Below are 20,377 nucleotides of genomic sequence, written 5' to 3'. Positions count from 1 at the left end.
CGCGGTAAATGAGTTGGAGACTCTCACCAATGGGCAGCCAATTGCTGTCATGAAGGGTCTCTAGGCATGTGAAGCATCTATTAACACTTGATCACAAGCAGTCACTTCCCAGCATGGCTCTTCTATGAAGAGTACAAGCAAGGCTCCATTCAGATGTCCGTATGAATGGTCCGGATCCGTTCCGCAATTATGCAGAACAGGTGCGGACCAATTCATTTTCAAAGGGGCCGGTAAAGATGCAGACCGCACACAGTGTGCTGTCCGCATCCACATATCCGTTCCGCGGCCCTGAACTTCCAGTCCGCGGCTCCGCCAAAAATATATAACATGTCCTATTCTTGTCCGCAATAGCGGACAAGAATAGGCACTTTCTATTATAGTGCCAGCCATGTGCACATGGCCGGTTGTCAGTGTTTTGGGGATCTGTAAAACACTTACGGACGTGTGAATGGACCCTAAAATGAAGTAGGACACCTGCTGAAAGGACCTGCCATGACTTTTACACATTAAAACTGCATACATGTTCTTATTCCCACCAGCCCCAAGTTTTCAGCTTTTTTTTCTGACCCCTTTATTTCAGTTACTACTCCCAAAAGCATTTGTTTCCCAGTTCTCTTCTGGCGGAGTTAACAGCACCTCTTTGACGCTGTCCACTATGATGGGACATCATCAGGGCGATGCTGTATAGTTCTAGAGAAAAGACCGGTGACAAACTACTCTCAATTAGTTTATAGGGAGACAAATAATTGCCATATGGAAAGGACAGGTACAGTTTTAATATGTAAAGATCATGGCAGGTTAACCCCTTAGTGACCAGCCTGTTTTGGGCCTTACTGACCAAGTGTTTTTCTTCCTTTTTTTCATCATCGCGTTTCAAGCGCTATAACTTTCTTTATTTTTCCGTTTATGTAGCTGTATAAGGCCTTGTATTTTGCGGGACAAGTTGTCGTTTTTAATGGCGCCATTTTGCGATACAAAAAACTTAACAACTCTTTCTAGGAGGGAGATGGGAAAAAACAGCAATACTGCCACTGAGTTTTTACATTATACATTTTGCGGCGTTCATTTTTTGGCATAAATAATATATCAATTTTATTCTCTGGGTCAGTACAATTACAGCGATACCAAATACATATTATTTTTTTTTGTACGTTTTACTACTTTTGTGCAATAAAGCACATTTTGTTAAAAATAAGAAAATCTTTTTGCATTACCCCATCCCAAGACCCATCACTTTTTTTTAATTTTTCTTTCTATGGAGTTGACCTTTGCAGGACGACTTGTAGTTTTCATTGTTATCATTTTGGGGTATGTGTTCGCTTGTTATTATGTTTTTTTGGTGGTGACTAATAATTTAGAAGTTAGCAATTGTGTTTTTTCTTTTTGTTTTGTTTTTATGGCGTTTACCGTAGGGGATAACTTACTTGATATTTGTGTAGTACAGGATGTTACAGATGTAGCGATACCAAAACATGGGGGGGGGAGATTTTATTTTTGCCATTTTTTTCCCCATTGAAAACCGCACTATAGTGCTTTACTATGAACACAGGTTGCAGAGCTTTTCTTGCAGTTACAGCAACTCTCATCTAGCAGACTTGAACTTTTAAACGGTAATGGACACGATTAGATAATTGATTCAATCCTGCAATGGACAAGGTGTTCACGTTCGAAAGACAACCCTTCAGATGCGTAGATAGAATATGGTATAAAAAAAAATTCAGAATGCGATCACGTAATAGATCGCTCGTCAGGCAAACAGTTTCTTTCCACACCCACTGTAGAAACGTCTGTGCTGTAAGTGATACCTGTTTACACTTGTAGGACTCTGGAGGACTAAAGATGATTTAGGTGTGTACATCAGCGACCATAAGAACAAACCAAACAATAATCCCTTGTCATTCGATCATTCAATGCTTTTACACCACTCAATAATTGATCGCCTTCGCTCGATTTTACAATTTTTTTAAACAATTATCTACTCATGTAAAGGGGCCTTAATAGTTCACAGCAGAGGATCCATTATCCCATCTTTAACAATGAGACAATTATGGAATAAAAAAAGGCCATGACCTCCACAAAGAACTGTTATGACCTTGTTCAGCATCTCTGGCAAAACTGCTTCTGTCTCCATTCAGGATCCTGTCTCAAAGTTGGCAGTGTTTAGAAGGTAACAGTATATGGAGAAGACAGAAGACTGTTTAGAGTCCTCAGTCAGGAGGCACCGGTGGAAGAATTTCAAGATGAACACTAGATAACAGTTATGCACCATATTAAACTCTTAAAGGGGTTGCCCCAACAACCTTTATAAAAGCCCAGAAGAGTGTCTAAATGAAAAGGGGGGGGGGGGGGGGGGGGAGTCACTCACCTACTCAATGCTGCTCTGTTCCAGTGAAGGGGCTACACTCTGCTCCTTCTGGTCCCCTACGGCAGAGGGGCTCAGTGGTCACGTGCCATGTAGGGACAAGTCTCAGTTTAACACACCAACAAAATTTGGAAATACCATAGCTATGTTGCCACATTGCCACAGATATCACCCTCTGCATTGCAAACGGTAAAATCTAAAGCAGAAATGAGCAACATAAATTTATATGCTGTGAACCTAAAATCTGCACCCACTTCCAAGCTACTTTAAATGCTGTGGATTTCATACATGCAATTCTGCTGTGGAAAATCTGCAGCATTTATGCTGTGGGGCTGCAACATTGACACCAGCCAGCTAACCAGCGGACCGCCGGCTGGCAACACCGACAGCAACCAGCGGACCGCCGGCTGGCAACACCGACAGCAACCAGCGGACCGCCGGCTGGCAACACCGACAGCAACCAGCGGACCGCCGGCTGGCAACACCGACAGCAACCAGCGGACCGCCGGCTGGCAACACCGACACCAACCAGCGGACCGCCGGCTGGCAACACCGACACCAACCAGCGGACCGCCGGCTGGCAACACCGACACCAACCAGCGGACCGCCGGCTGGCAACACCGACACCAACCAGCGGACCGCCGGCTGGCAACACCGACACCAACCAGCGGACCGCCGGCTGGCAACACCGACACCAACCAGCGGACCGCCGGCTGGCAACACCGACACCAACCAGCGGACCGCCGGCTGGCAACACCGACACCAACCAGCCGACCGACCTCTGACAAAATTGACACCAGCCAGAGGACAGCCCGCCGGCAACATTGAGACTAGCCAGCGACCGTCGACAACAATGACACCAGCCAGCAGACTGATCGCCGGCAACATTGACACCAGCCCGACCACCGACAACATTGACACCAGCCAGTGGAATCTGGATATCGCCATCTGGAACTATGAAAGGTATTTGAACTAAGATACCAACATCCTATCTTGTTGCATATGAATTACATTATACGGTTTTGTAAAAGCAGTAGTAGTTCTCTTCACCACTGTAAGGCTACTTTCACACTAGCGTTCGATCGGATCCGTTCTGAACGGATCCGATCATAATAATGCAGACGGAGGCTCCGTTCAGAACGGATCCGTCTGCATTATTTTAGCATATAACAGCTAAGTGTGAAAATAGCCTCGTACGGATCCGTCCAGACTTTCAATGTAAAGTCAATGGGGGACGGATCCGCCTGAAGATTGAGCCATATTGTGGCATCTTCAAACGGATCCGTCCCCATTGACTTACATTGTAAGTCTGGACGGATCCGCACGCCTCCGCACGGCCAGGCGGACACCCGAACGCTGCAAGCAGCGTTCAGCTGTCCGCCTGTCCGTGCGGAGGCGAGCGGAGCGGAGGCTGAACGCCGCCAGACTGATGCAGTCTGAGCGGATCCGCTCCATTCAGACTGCATCAGGGCTGGACGGCTGCGTTCGGGTCCGCTCGTGAGCCCCTTCAAACCGACGAACCGCTAGTGTGAAAGTAGCCTTACCTTGTGATTTCTGCACAAACCTTCAATGAATGTTCGCACCTCAGGAATAAGTAATCGCTCATAGTATAGGTTATAAACATAGGGTGGAATTTGTGCTGGTTTTTATGACAATATTAAGTCTGTCTTTGCTTTGTGAGGTTGTGCCAAATTTATGAAATGGCGCACAGCAATAATATACTTGGTGCAAGTGCAATGTGGCGTACACCGATGTCCGTAAAAGTACACCAGGGGTTGCCTGGCGACTAGAGATGCAACTTTTTTGTCAGTTTTTAAAATGTCACACATCATAAATGTTACTTAAAGGGGTTGTCCGGGTTCACAGCTGAACCCCGATATACACCCATAATTTCACCAGGGCAGTCCCCCTGACTTGAGCTGAACCCGGATAACCCCTTAAAAGGGGTTGTCTCACTTTAGCAAATGGCATTTATCATGTAGACAAAAAAGTTAAAGGAGTTTTTTGGACTTTCACTATTGATGACCCATCCTCAGGATAGGTGATCAATAACAGATCAGCGGGGGTCTGACATGTGGCACTTACTAATGTATTGTGATGGTCCATATTGCCTTGTTTGCTGGCTTGATTCATTTTTCTCACAAACAGCGTACGATGTGAAGGAAAAATTAATCCAGCCATCAAAAGAGGCAATATGGACCATCACAATACATTAGTAAAGGCTGTATTACACGGCCCGATTCTGCAGGCGATTGTCAGGAAGGAAGCAATCCTCTGCTCGCTAGCGGAGGAGCCAGCTGCTATTACATGCTGAAGGATCAGAATTGCCTGGCTTCATTGGTAAATTGGCGGCAGTATTACACTGCCCGATGATTGCTAACGAGCATTACTACAAATCAAGAAAATCTGCCAGTGTAATACAGGCTTAAAGGGGTTGTCTCATCATAGACAATGGGGGCATATCGCTAGGATATGCCCCCATTGTCTTATAGGTGTGGGTCCCGCACACGGAGCCTCGAAAATGAAGGCGGGCGCACTGCGCATGCGCAGCCGCCCTCCAATCATTTTCTATGGGGCCGGCGAAAATAGCATTAGAGAATGAGAGTGGTGGCCGGTCATGCATGGTGCACTCCCATTCACTTCTATGGGGAGCCAGCTTGGTGGCTGGAGGACTCCGGTCCAGCCACTACAACCTTGCGGGGCTCAGTTCCCGATAAGCCCCCATTGTCTATGATCAGACAACCCCTTAAAATGCCTTGTATTAACGTTATCTATGTGACAAATGCCATTTGCTGAACTGAGATAACCCCTTTAAAAAGGTGTTATAATATGAAATCCACTTTTCACTCCACTTCTAAACGTGACGAGGCTCACCAGATGTCACAAAAAATGCCCCAACTGTCCCATGCGGGCATCACTTGCGACATTCTTACACCACAAAACTGGCAGACTTGATAAATGTCTCCCGCAGTCTGTTCATGATAAGTGGTGATAAAGAGCATGATCTGCAGACCTCAAAGAAATGTACGCTTACAGTCTCACTTCACGTAGTCAGCCTCAAGTGCACTGGAAGACCCCCTTGCTTCTGATAGGCAGTCTTCCTGTTCCATCATCTAATTATCTACTATATAATGACTAACGAATAAATATATTCTGACTGGATCATCTAATGCATTAAAGGCTATAAACCCCTTCGGGGGCAATTTTTTTAATGATTGCATGTTATTCATTTTGGGAAAAAAATAATTTTTTTAATTGGTCTTTGTTAAAATATTGAGCCGTTCTCTCAAATTTTTAACTGTTTCGAGCTGGGTGAATGGTGCATGTCACCTAGTAACCCTTATTTCTAAATTACTAAAAAGGTCATAAGCACTTATTTACACCACATTCACATCAGTAGAATCAGGATTGAGCTATAATCAGTGTTTATAAGGTCAGAGATAAAAAGCCGTCAGCTACATGACTGACCAGCAGAGAGAGAACTCAGGATCAGCTACTAGATAAACTCAAAGCTGTGCAGGGAAAACGGCTCAATATTTTTAATAAAGATCAATTGAAAAAATGATTTTTGGCTCAAAATGAGTACAATGCCATAAAAAATAAAAATAAAAAGCCACCAAAAGGGGTACATAGCCTTAAAGGGTAACCATCATTTTCACTCAAAATTCATTTTTCATATATATTGTTGCTGCTGTGGTGATAATCCATAATCACTAATTATTGTGTTCACATACCACTTGTTTAATAAGATTCCGTCCATAGCAACCCCTCCACACAAGACTTCTTTCTGATTATATTCTCAAGATGGCCGCCAATGCCCTTACCCTGAGGCTAAGACCTCCCTCACTAACTACCCAGAATTCATTCAGCTCATCTCGGGAACGCGCAGCCTCACCCCAACCAATCGGCTTTCCCCAGACTTAAATATGCCCCCTTCCTTTTAAGTAGTTGATCGCAAATTTTTATCGCCAATATCTGCACTATCCCAGTCCGACGGGAGCACGCATGCAGCGTTCGGGACTGCCCACTACCATGTCCTCCGTCTTCTGTATATAGAAGATAGGAGACGGAGGACACCTACAACGCTGTTTTAGCCGCACCACTGAAATACCGCAATTACTAGGTACTTTCACAGTTGTGTTGCTGGATTGCCGTCGGCAAACGGAAACCATTTGTAGACAGATCCAGATCAGTCGCACACATGCATTGCAATACCGGATCAGTCTCTCCGGTGTCATCCCGAAAAACGGATGCAGTATTTATTTTATTTTTTCACATTTTTAAAGGTCTGTGCATGCAGACAGTTACCCTTTAAATGATCTGGCACTTGAAGGTAATGTATGTTGCATGATCACCATCCATTCATACAAAAAAGAGTCAGAAAAGAGCTTCACTGTTCTCTCACCTCCCACTATTACAGCAGACTAGTACAGCGACTCTCAGACTTTCCAATCTTGTGAATCATTGGCCACATGATTCAGATTTAATGACAAAGCAATATTGCATTTGTGCAAGACTGTGCTGTGAAGATGTAAAGGACAGCATAGATCAAAACAGTCTTTTAATAAGGCTCCAATGTGACCAAAACAAAATGAACCACGTGTTCTCCACGATACAAAACTTCAATGGATGAGACTAATAACCACAGAAATGGCCTCCTATGATACCACTTACAGTAATTGCATAATTGGTGAATACAGGATTGTAAGAGTACAGCCACACAGTGAGGTTTCTGCATACAGTTTTGGAAGCCAAAATTAGGAGCAAATCATAAAAAATACAGTATAAAAGGCATATATCACTTCTCTTTTTAATCCACTCCTGGTTTTGGTTTCCAAAACTGCATCAGGAAACCCGATTGTGTAGTCGTCCCCTAAGGTGCATGAACACTAATAGAAAGGGCAGTGAAGTTCACATTTAATAGAAAGGGCAGTGAAGTTCACATTTCTAACAGAACAATTACATAAATCCCTATGTAGCTTAAAGCTAGTCATAGACTTTAGAATATCGCCTGCCCTCCTGATCCCCTTTCTTGTCTTTAGCCTATAGTATCACCATGTACCTGTATCGTCCTGTCTTCCTCCATCAACAATCAAGAAAAGCTCAATCAACTACATTGACTCCAGATACAGTCCTCATCAAAAGTTTAAGACCACTTGAAAAATTGCAAAAAATCATATTTAGCCTGGCTGGATCTTAACCAGGTTCCAAGTAGAGCTTCAACATAAAACAAGAAGAAATGGGAGTGAGACAAAACATTTTTTGAGCATTCAATTTAATGAAAACAACAAATAAACTGAAACAGGTCATTTTTCAGATGATCAAAAGTTTAGGACCACACCTCCAAAAAAAAAAAATAGAAAAATAAACCGCACCAAAACAGAAATCCAACTTCCAAACATGAACTCAGTAATGAGTAGCTTCGCCGTTATTGTTTATCACTTCAAAAATTTGTTTCGGCATGCTTGATACAAGCATTTCCATGAGGTGAGTGGGAACATTTCTCCAAGTGGTGAAGACGGCTGCACGAAGGCCATCTACTGTCTGGAACTGTTGTCCATTTTTGTAAACTTCCATTGCCATCCATCCCCAAAGGTTTTCAATTGGATTTAGATCAGGGGAACATGCAGGATGGGCCAAAAGAGTGATGTTATTTTCCTGGAAGAAGTCCCTTGTCCTGCTGGCATTGTGTACTGAAACCTTGTCCTGTTGAAAAACCCAGTAGTTACCACACAGATGAGGCCCCTCAGTCATGAGAAATGCTCTCTGCAACATCTGGACATAGCCAGCGCCCGTTTGACGCCCCTGCACTTCCTGAAGCTCCATTGTTCCACTGAAGGAAAAAGCACCCCAGACCATTATGGCGCTCCCTCAACTGTGGCGCATAGAAAACATCTCAGGTGGGATCTGCTTGTCATGCCAGTAACGTTGGAAACCATCAGAACCATCAAGGTTACATTTTTTCTCATCAGAGAATAAAACTTTCTTCCACCTTTGAATGTCCCATGTTTGGTGCTCTCTTGCAAAGTCCAAACGAGCAGTTCTCTGGCATTCAAGGAGACGAGGTCTTTGAAGACATTTTTTGTTTTTGAAGCCCTTCAGTCTCAGATGCCGTCTGATGGTTATGGGGCTGCAGTCAGCACCAGTAAGGGCCTTAATTTGGGTAGAGGATCGTCCAGTGTCTTGACGGACAGCCAATTGGATCCTCCGGCTCAGTGCTGATGAAATTCTTTTGGGTCTTCCACTTGACTTTTTTGTTCCATAACCCTCATTTAAGAAATTCCAAATGACTGTCATACTCCGTCCCACCTCAACAGCGATGGCGCGCTGTGAGAGACCCTGCTTATGCAGTTCAACAACCCAACCACGTTCAAAAAGGGAGAAGTTTTTGGCCTTTGCCATCACAACGTGTGACTACCTGACAGAAAATGACAATGAATACACATCTTTGCACAGATTTGGCCTTTTAAAGGCATGTGGTCCTAAAATTGGGATCAGCTGAAAAACAGCCCGTTTCAGTTTAATTGTTATTTTCAATTAATTGGATGCTCAAAAAATATTTTGTCTTACTGTCATTTCTTCTTGTTGCATGTTGAAGCTCTACTTGGAACCTTGTTAAGATCCAACAATGTAAAATAAGATTTTTTGCCATTTTTCAAGTGGTCTTAAACTTTTGATCAGGACTGTATTAGCTTATTTCTAATCTACCTAAATCTACGGTACTTATTTTTCTGTTATTTCTTAAGCTCTTACTAACTTTATGTTACAATCACTGTCACCCAAGTTTCTAACTATTTACAGGGTTCTAAAAATAAAGGTCATTATCCTGTACGTTTCAGGGCATTTCCAATACTTTTCTCTGCCTGTGGGGATCACAGGAGGTCCATGCACACCAGCGAGGAGCTGGCATATACTACAGTCTACAGCTATAACCTATGCCTATTTTCTGGCACAGGTTACCCTAAATCTGTTGGGCAGCATTGGTCAGCCCACCCAACTCTTCTGGAAAGTGGTAAGGAAGGTTTGAAATTATAAAAAGTTGCCAACCGTTGCGCAAAGCAACCTTTGTGCGAAATCTGTGACTTTTGTAATAAAAACAAAAACTGGCAGAATGAAGAAATTCTCCCAACAAACTTTTATTGAATTTTAGCTCAAGTATACCAGCCCAGAAGAGGCTAAAAGGAGACTCAATGGGCCTCCTTTGGGCAAAGCATAAGGGCAATATAGGAATAAGGAAAGGGTCACCCTACTTCTAGAACAGACATGCTGATTTCAGAGGCACTTACCTGTAAATACATTCAGCATAGTGCAACTTTCATTTTATTTGTTGTAGGGCGATGCCGGAGCTGTGAACAGGAGTCCCATAGATTAATGATATGCAGACTCCCCCACCCTCCAGCAGCTGAGTGACAGCTTACTCATTATGTACAGTAATAGGGCTAGGTGGGCAGTAAATAACCTGCCAGATCTACAAAAGTAGCACATTCACATATAAGTGACAGACTGCTGGAATAAGCGCGTATATTACCACTTCATGCTAGGGAAGGGGATAAAAGACGGACTGGCAGTTTCCCTTTATGCGTCACGGATTTAGGTCATGTCCCCTATAGAGAATACCAATGGTTCTCCAGCTGAAGCTCCAATCATGCCCTGATAACCACAGGCTATGAGGCCGCGACGGCAGTTGTAGTCCTGCAACGGTTGGAGATCCACAGGTTGGGGACCATTGCTTTAGAGAATACAGATTCATTACCCTAAATAACTATCTCATGCCAAGCCACTCCAGAAGCCATGTCCTTAGGGTGCATTCACACGACCGTATAAATGGATCCGCATCCGCTCCGCAAATTTGCGGAACGGGTGCGGAGTCGGACCCATTCATTTCAATGGGGCCGCAAAAGATGCGGACAGCGTGTGCTGTCCGCATCCATTGTTATGTTCCGTGGCCCAGCAAAAAAGATAGAGCACGTCCTATTCTTGGACAAGCTTAGGCATTCTCTATACAGTGCTGGCCATATGCGGAACGCACACGGCCGGTATCCGTGTTTTGCGGATCTGCAATTTGCAGACTGCAAAACACTTACGGTCGGGTGAATGCACCCTAAGGCCTCTTTCACACGGGCGTCATGTTTTTTGCCCGGATAAGAGGCGGGTGCGTTGCGGGAAAATGCGCGATTTTTCTGCGCGAGTGCAAAACATTGTCATGCGTTTTGCACTTGCGTGAGAAAAATCGCGCATGTTTGGTACCCAGACCCGAACTTCTTCACAGAAGTTCGGGCTTGGGATTGATGTTCTGAAGATTGTATTATTTTCCCTTATAACATGGTTATAAGGGAAAATAATAGCATTCTGACTACAGAATGCTTTGTATAATAGTGCTGGAAGGGTTAAAAATAATAAAAAAGTTAACTCACCTTCTCCTCTTGTTCGCGCAGATGCCACTCTGTTCTTTAGCTGTGGACTGAATGACCTGAGGTGACGTCAGATCACATGCTCCAATCAAATGGTCCATCACCATGGTGATGGAGCATGTGATCTGACGTCATCAAAGGTCCTTTAGCCCACAGATAAAGAACAGACCGGCATCTGCGCTAACAAGAGGAGAAGGTGAGTTAACTTTTTTATTATTTTTAACCCCTCCAGCACTATTATACTAAGCATTCTGTATTCAGAATGCTATTATTTTCCCTTATAACCATGTTATAAGGGAAAATAATACAGTGAATAGACTGTCACCTAGAACCCATGCGTGAAAATCGCACCGCATCCGCACTTGCTTGCGGATGCATGCGATTTTCACGCAACCCCATTCATTTCTATAGGGCCTGCGTTACGTGAAAAACGCACAAAGAGGAGCATGCTGCGATTTTCACGCAACGCACAAGTGATGCGTGAAAATCACCGCTCGTGTGCACAGTCTCATAGAAATGAATGGGTCAGGATTCAGTGCGGGTGCAATGCGTTCACCGCACGCATCGCACCCGCACGGAAAACTCGCCCGTGTGAAAGGGGCCTAACTCTAATCACCTCCGCACCATCTCTGACGATGGACTGCTCACATCTCTTCCCTGAAACCTCTATCACCCCCAAGCCTAGCCAAAGGGGCAAATGTATAGGGTGCATGTAAATGCTTAAAGCCTATCTGTTGTTCAAATATGCCAAGGTCTAAAGAGCCATTATAGAAAGAGGAAAAAAACATTACACAGCTCGGAGAATCGCCTGTGAATCCAGCACTCCCCCGCCTCATCACCGGTGATTGATGGCTGCCAATGGTTAGAGATGTATATCACATCTGTCAGTGGTGAAGGAGGGGGGGCCTCGCTCAGAAACACAGCGAATTAAAAACTATAGCTACTTACACATATGCGTTTTTGCCTGATCCGGCAGGGATCAGCAAATAACGCTTCCGTTACTGATAATACAACCGTCTACATCTGTTATCAACGGATCTGGTTGTATTATCTTTAAAATAGCAATGACAGATCTGCCACTAAAACCATTTTAAGCCAATGGGTGCCGGATCCGTTTTTCTATTAAGCCAGAGAAAACTCTGCATCCCGAGCCAGACAGAAAAAACGCTGCTTGCAGAGGTTTTCGGTCCGGTATGGGAACACATTCTGGTGGATTCCGTTCCCTTCAGTTCAGTTTTGTCTCCATTGACAAAACGGAAGTGTTTTTCTCCGGTATTGAGATCCTCTGCCAGATCTCAATACTGGAAAAGAAAAGCTCAAGTGTGAAAGGCGGAATCAGGCAAAAATCTGAGGGATACAAAGGTACAGCAGATAATGGCATTTCTATGGCAGCCCTATGGCTTAGTACAAAACAGAGCAGGAACAGCAGTGTCAAAGCACTTATGCCATGCCTGTGATGGCTAGCCTCCGGCACTCCAGCTGTGGTAAAACTACGACTCCCAAGATGTTTAGAAATGAATAGAGCATGCTGGGAGTATTAGTTTCACCACAGCTGGAGTGCCGGAGGTTAGCCATCACTGACCTAAGCTGTGATATAGTTTCATGTAGACAGAAGACTTTCTATTTAAAGTTAGAGAAGTCATCTTAAGGCTATGCCTAGCCTGGCCATACACATCCCGATGCCCTGATGCTGGCAGACTCCATCTGCTCAAGAAGAAAAGGATCAGGCAGCTGAAATGTTACTGCCTCATCCTTATGTCCCCCGACATCGAGCGAGAGTCATAGATGTCTAAGGGTTAATTCCATGTGGACAGTGTCAGATCAACAGAGTGCGACATTAAATGTTTCCCATCTCATAAACAGACACATAAATAGCACAAGTGGTTAATCTGGGGGGTAATAAAGAGACAACATTGTGTGTAGGGACCCTTACCCAGAATGCTTCTCCCCTCTTTAGTACATACAGTACAGGCTACACCGACATTCGTTTACCTCACACTGGAAAGTACAGCATGTGTCAGAATGCTTCATTCACACAACCCACTCATCTCCACGGCTCTACGAGACTCCGACTCTGTGGCCCAGAAACTATACAAGGTGTCTGCCTGGTGCTAGGGGAACATCTCAACACTGAATGGAACACAGAAAACACACATTGGGTAGAATAAACCTAAGACTGCCTCATCCCAGAGAACAGCACAGGGTGTTCCCTCTAAGGGTACTTTCACACTAGCGGCAGGCTTTTCACCCTGTCGGATCCGTCCTGCCGCTATTTCGCCGTGTCACCCCTATATTCCAGGATGGAAAGCAAACCGCAGAATGCTGCGGTATTCTCTCCGGTATGGGAACGGAATGCATTTTGCAGGATTCCGTTCCGTTCAGTTACGTTTTGTCCCCATTGTCGATGAATGGAGACCAAACGGAAGCATTTTTTTCTGGTATTGAGACCCTATGACGGATTTCAATACCGGAAAATATTAACGCTAGTGTGAAAGTAGCCTTAATAGACTTTAGAGAACTAGGAAATGCCATCATGCATTAAAAAAATTAAAAATGAATAAAATCCCATCTATTATACATTAACAGTTTACGGGTATGAGGGATCCATCAGACACATCATAACTGATCACAACAGAGGCCTCATGCATTCTCTATACAAGGAAGCCATGACACCAGTGTGAACAGAGCAGAATACTGTACACCCTAACTTTCCACAATGTCTATGTACGTTCATATACGAACACAGCTTGTGACTACATGTTCGCAATTAATTGTTGGGTCAAGGTGCCCCAAGAGCTTGCAATCTGTCTTAGGTTCTTAGGTGACTGGGTTCAGCAATGTAGGAATTAGGCTACATTCACACATCAGTATTTTTCTACATCCCGAATTTCGGTCCATTTTTTGCGGATCTGTTGTTCCTGAAAATGTTTCCGTATGTCATCCGTTTTTTGCGGATCCGCAAAAAACGGAAACATGTATAAATTTCACAAAGCAAATAAAATTGTTTGGATTTCTTTGAAAAAAAATAGAAAAAAAAAAATAACGTGAATAAGTGATTTCTGTGGGCAGGATTTAATTTCCAGGAACGGATTCCGCATAAAACGGATGACATACGTAATGACATACGAATGTCATCCGTTTTTTGCGGAACCATTGACTTTGTATTGAACCAGGATCCGATTTTTGCGGAAAAGAATAGGACAAGTTTTATATTTAATCGGACATGCGGAACGGAACAACGGAAACGGACAGCACACATTGTGTTGTCCGATTTTTTCCAGGACCCATTGAAAATGAATGGGCCCTGAACTGGTCCTGATCTGTTCCGCAAAAAACAGAACAGATCAGATCAGGAAAGAAACAACGGACGTGTGAATGGACCCTTAATACAATAAAATCAGGTATGGCAATAGATTTCTAGAGGAAGATGATGCTGGGTTGACAGCTGAGGACGTGCGGGATCGGTATATATATGTGACAGGTGAGGGTGTGCGGGATCTGTATATATAGGGGTGACAGGTGAGGATGTGGGGGATCTGTATATATTGGGGTGACAGGTGAGGATGTACGGGATCAGTATATATAGGGGTGACAGGTGAGGATGTACGGGATCAGTATATATAGGGGTGACAGGTGAGGATGTGCGGGGTCTGTATATAGGGGTGACAGGTGAGGCTGTGCGGGGTCTGTATATATAGGGGTGACAGGTGAGGCTGTGCGGGGTCTGTATATATAGGGGTGACAGGTGAGGCTGTGCGGGATCTGTATATATAGGGGTGACAGGTGAGGCTGTGCGGGATCTGTATATATTGGGGTGATAGGTGAGGGTGTGCGGGATCTGTATATATTGGGGTGACAGGTGAGGGTGTGCGGGATCTGTATATATAGGGGTGACAGGTGAGGGATCTGTATATATAGGGGTGACAGGTGAGGGTGTGCGGGATCTGTATATATAGGGGTGACAGGTGAGGATGTGGGGGATCTGTATATATAGGGGTGACAGGTGAGGATGTACGGGATCAGTATATATAGGGGTGACAGGTGAGGATGTACGGGATCAGTATATATAGGGGTGACAGGTGAGGATGTGCGGGGTCTGTATATATAGGGGTGACAGGTGAGGCTGTGCGGGGTCTGTATATATAGGGGTGACAGGTGAGGCTGTGCGGGATCTGTATATATAGGGGTGACAGGTGAGGCTGTGCGGGATCTGTATATATTGGGGTGACAGGTGAGGGTGTGCGGGATCTGTATATATTGGGGTGACAGGTGAGGGTGTGCGGGATCTGTATATATAGGGGTGACAGGTGAGGATGTGCGGGATCTGTATATATAGGGGTGACAGGTGAAGATGGGCGGGATCAGTATATATAGGGGGTGACAGGTGAGGGTGTGCGGGATCAGTATATATAGGGGGTGATAGGTGAGGATGTGGGGGATCTGTATATATAGGGGTGACAGGTGAGGATGTGCGGGATCAGTATATATAGGGGGTGACAGGTGAGGGTGTGCGGGATCGGTTTATATAGGGGTGACAGGTGAGGATGTGCGGGGTCTGTATATATAGGGGTGACATGTGAGGGATCTGTATATACAGGGGTGACAGGTGAGGGTGTGCGGGATCTGTATATATATATAGGGGTGACAGGTGAGGTTGTGCGGGATCTGTATATATATAGGGGTGACAGGTGAGGATGTGCGGGATCTGTATATATATAGGGGTGACAGGTGAGGATGTGCGGGATCTGTATATATAGGGGTGACAGGTGAGGCTGTGCGGGATCTGTATATATAGGGGTGACAGGTGAGGCTGTGCGGGATCTGTATATATAGGGGTGACAGGTGAGGATGTGGGGGATCAGTATATATAGGGGTGATAGGTGAGGGTGTGCGGGATCTGTATATATAGGGGTGACAGGTGAGGACGTGCGGGATCTGTATATATAGGGGTGATAGGTGAGGGTGTGCGGGATCTGTATATATAGGGGTGACAGGTGAGGGTGTGCGGGATCTGTATATATAGGGGTGACATGTGAGGGTGTGCGGGATCTGTATACATAGGGGTGACAGGTGAGTGTGTGCGGGATCTGTATATATAGGGGTGACAGGTGAGGCTGTGCGGGATCTGTATATATAGGGGTGACAGGTGAGGATGTGGGGGATCAGTATATATAGGGGTGATAGGTGAGGATGTGGGGGATCTGTATATAGAGGGGTGACAGGTGAGGGATCTGTATATATAGGGGTGACAGGTGAGGCTGTGCGGGATCTGTATATATAGGGGTGACAGGTGAGGATGTGCGGGATCTGTATATATAGGGGTGACAGGTGAGGGTGTGCGGGATCTGTAAATATAGGGGTGACAGGTGAGGGTGTGCGGGATCTGTATATATAGGGGTGACAGGTGAGGGTGTGCGGGATCTGTATATATAGGGGTGACAGGTGAGGATGTGCGGGTTCTGTATATATAGGGGTGACAGGTGAGGATGTGCGGGATCTGTATATATATAGGGGTGACATGCGGGGGATCTGTATATATAGGGGTGACAGGTGAGGCTGTGCGGGATCTGTATATATAGGGGTGACAGGTGAGGATGTGCGGGATCTGTATATATAGGGGTGACAGGTGAGGATGTGCGGGGGATCTGTATCTATAGGGGTGACAGGTGAGGGTGTGCGGGATCAGTATATATAGGGGTGACAGGTGAGGATGTGCGGGATCTGTATATATAGGGGTGACAGGTGAGGATGTGCGGGATCTGAATATATAGGGGTGACATGCGGGGGATCTGTATATATAGGGGTGACAGGTGAGGGATCTGTATATATAGGGGTGACATGTGAGGCTGTGCAGGATCTGTGAATACATACACACATGGAGGAGGAGGAGCAGGACCAGCAGCACCGTACACAACAGGCTCATCATTAACCCCTGCCGTGCAGGACACAATGTGAGGGGCCTTCCTTACCCTGCACCGACATCCGAGCAAACTTTCATCCAAGCAGCAGCTCCCGGTCCCTCTGGCACAGCGCGCAGCCGTCTCCTTCCCTCTCTGTAGCGCGGCAGTACAGTGGTAGCACACAGTCCTACTACGAGGAGCTCTAGGGCCCCCGCCTAGCGCACAGACATGAGCCGCTTCCACTCTCCTCACCCCCCGCTCCTGTTCCTCCCCAGCTCTGCAGCTAGCCCCGCCACCTACTGACTACGCCGGCCACGGGCTCGGCTCCCCCGCTGCCTGTTCACTGGTGACGTCACCGGAGCGCGCAAACCAGCAGCGCCAGACACTCGGCCCCGCCCCCAGCCGGCCGCTTCTTCTATTTTTAATGCAGGGCGCTCCCCCTCCCTGTGCCCTGCGTGCAGGCATGCACATTGCCCACCGTTCACATGGACCGGCACTGCTGCTGCCGCGTCACCCACATGTGGCCCAATCTTCTGCACCTCCTTGTATGCCCTGTCAGTGTGAGGAGACTATTAGCATTATTACTACTAGTGTCCTCAGTAAATATTGTCACCCTGGTCATCTGGCCACAGCAGGTTGGGCTCGGTTCACACTTGTTGGATACCGCTGGTGCCTGACAGATCCACATCTGGTGCATCTAATGGTCATGGTTTTTGCAGGAAAAATGTAAAATGCTACAGACTGTGAACGGAGCATTTATGGCTTTTTGATGTTTTTTTTTTTTTATGTGGTATATGTCCAGGCTTGGACTGGCCCACAGGGGTACAGGGGAAACCCCCGGTGGGCCCCTGAGCAAGGTGGGCCCCTAGTCTCCCACCCCCTGCACAAGTGGCACATAACACATTAAACTTACTGCACTACATACATATATTCAGTGTACAGCACCTCAACCAGCTTATAGTCATATAACAAACTTGTTAGATTATTTATTATATTTGAATGTATCCGTATGGTGGGCCCCTAAAATACATTTTACTGGTGGGCTCTAGGTACCCCAGTCCGACACTGTATATGTCTTTCTAAGGGCATTTTTTATTTATTTTGTACATTAGTTTTCGGAAGTCTTGTGAGGAACACACCAGAGAAAATGCTATATCTACTGCCCAGCACGCTGCCTCCTGGCCTCACAAATGCTGGTCACATGCGAAATAACGCCACCGAAAATCCGGGTAAAACGTGTACCATCCTGAGGGTATGTTCGCTGCGGATACAGTCATGGAACACGGCCTGCGGTGTAATCTGCAATCTAAACACTAAGGACAGCTTCCTATTTACTCCGGTGGGAAAACGCCACCATGTGTGACGAAGAATTGGCGTGTTACCAACGGTGGAGATCAGAGCCTGAAAAACAGCAGTTTTAACTGTCCTAGGCACGGACTGGTACAGACTAACCCGAGCAATGGCTGGCAGGGGACCACTTCTCCAGCGTCTCTGCTGTCCGTGATAGTGGAGACTCTGGGGCTGTGACACTTTATTGGGTCCAGTAAGAGTTCGGACGTAGCTGTACGTCTGATTGAGGAAATGTACATGAAATCTGGATGTACAGCTACGTCCAAGGGTTAAAGGGAACCTGTCGGCCCCAAACTAGAGTAAGCGGTGTATAGTGTAAGGCCTCATGCACGCGGCCGTTGTTTTGGTTCGCATCCGAGCCACAGTTTTTGCAGCTCGGATGCGGACCCATTCACTTCAATGGGGCCGCAAAAGATGCGGACAGCACTCCGTGTGCTGTCCGCATCCGTTGCTCCGTTCCATGGCCCCACAAAAAAAAAAATAACCTGTCCTATTCTTATCCGTTTTGCGCAAATTGCGGAACGCATACGAACGCCATCTGTGTTTTGCGGAACGCAGTGGTGCTGAGTTTGGCTATGTAATTTTTATCTTTATACTTGCATTCTGACGCTGTGCTTCCACAAACCAGCAGTAAAGTACATTCTGTCCTGTCAATGTATTTTACTGCTGGTTTGTCGGAGTGTCAGAATGCAGGTAAGGCTGCTTTCACACTAGCGTTTTTTGCGGATCACCCCTATTTTTACAATAATACAACCGCATGCATCTGTTATTAACGGATCCGGCTGTATTATGTCTTCTATAGCCATGACGGATCCGTCTTGAACACCATTGAAAGTCAATAGGGGTCGGATCCGTTTTCTATTGTGTCAGAGAAAACGGATCTGTCCCCATCAACTTACATTGTGTGTCAGGATGGATCCGTCTTGCTCCGCACCACGGACAGAAAAACGCTGCAGGCAGTGCTTTGGTGTCCGCCTCCAGAGTGGAATGGAGACTGATCGGAGGCAAACTGATCCTTATCCATTCAGAATGCATTAGGGCAAAACTGATCCGTTTTGGACCGCTTGTGAGAGCCCTGAACGATCTCAGAAACGGAAACCAAAACGCCGGTGTGAAAGTAGCCTTAGTATGAAGATAAAAATTACATAACCGGACTCAGCACCACTAGTTTAGTTCGCAGCTGACAGATTCCCTTTGGTTTATGTGGCCAAATGTATCAGGCAATTGCTGGGAAGAAAGCCTTCCTTCCCGACAACTGCCTGCTCGTCAGTGGAGGAGACTGCTGCTATTACATGCAGTGATCACCTCCCCTGTATAGGAATGAGCAATGGCTACTGCTATCACATGTCCTCCTACGGAGGCAGGGAGAGAGATTTATCAAAAGAGGTGTCAAGAAAAAAGTGGAATCTGATTGGTTGCTACGGGCAACTAAGCCAGTTTTCCTTTGCACCAGTTTTGCTAAATCTCCCCAATTGTTTCTGGGCAGCAGATTGTGCTGTTCACACAGCACAATCTGCTCCCACCAATGATAATTTAGGTGTCTGCATGAAAGATTGATGAATGAGCGTTTCATCAGGTAATCTGCAGCACCTTTACATGTGCAATGAGCGTTTGTCCCCCATGTAAAAAGACCTTTATTGGTGGTCCAGCCTTATTTATGGTGTAAAAGTGCTCAGTGGGGGTCATTTACAAAGACTGGCTTTTTACGGTGGACTTTTACTCCCTTTTGCCTTGGTGGACTATACACCTAATTTATGACGATACGTGCACCGCATCATAAATTGGGTGCACCTTCAGCAGTCCATGTGCCTGGCGGAAAAACTAGACCAGTCCCTGGCTGGAGCAGTTTTTCGCCAACATTTACTTCCTGTGAAGCCTATGAATTCTGGCGGCTACACACACAGCAGAGAAGTGCAGTTGGTGAAGGGAACACAAGGTAAGTATTCTCTCCTGCCCACAAAGCGCTCGCTCCCTCCCTCAAATGGCTACATATTGGCTCAGGGTAATCATACATTCCCTCTCATTGGCTACATGATTGCGCACACAGAGGTGACAAGTAGCAGCACATGTATGGGGTCATTTATCAAACTGGTGTAAGCTCCTTTGGAAAATAAAAGGCGGAATCTGATTGGTTGCTATGAGCAACTAAGCCAGTTCTACTTTACACCAGTTTGATAAATGACCCCAATAGTGTGCTGCTCCTCATTACCTCTATGTGCATCCAGCAACCAATGAGAGGAGGAGTCCGCACAGCTATATGTACCATCTAATCAAGGTCGCCTGCGGATGTGCAGGGCTACATTTATATAAGAAAAATCACAGAAAACAGAAAATAATGCACACAATATATGCAA

At 45.8% G+C, this 20,377-nt stretch overlaps 1 protein-coding gene across 2 annotated transcripts in view; it reads right to left on the bottom strand.

Annotated features, from left to right (window-relative positions):
- The window catches only part of GRAMD4 (GRAM domain containing 4), a 165,457-nt gene extending 148,463 nt beyond the window's left edge, over positions 1-16,994 (bottom strand). For both annotated transcript variants that reach the window (XM_044280227.1, XM_044280228.1), the window contains exon 1: positions 16,743-16,994. In XM_044280227.1, coding sequence (XP_044136162.1) covers positions 16,743-16,771 — 29 coding nt within the window. In that variant the 5' untranslated portion in view covers positions 16,772-16,994. The remainder of the gene's footprint in view (positions 1-16,742) is intronic.
- Between the last annotated feature and the right edge of the window lie 3,383 nt (positions 16,995-20,377).

The sequence above is a fragment of the Bufo gargarizans genome, chromosome 2, assembly GCF_014858855.1.
Source record: "Bufo gargarizans isolate SCDJY-AF-19 chromosome 2, ASM1485885v1, whole genome shotgun sequence".
Classification (NCBI taxonomy): domain Eukaryota; kingdom Metazoa; phylum Chordata; class Amphibia; order Anura; family Bufonidae; genus Bufo; species Bufo gargarizans.
This window is presented reverse-complemented; position numbering and strand designations above follow the sequence as displayed.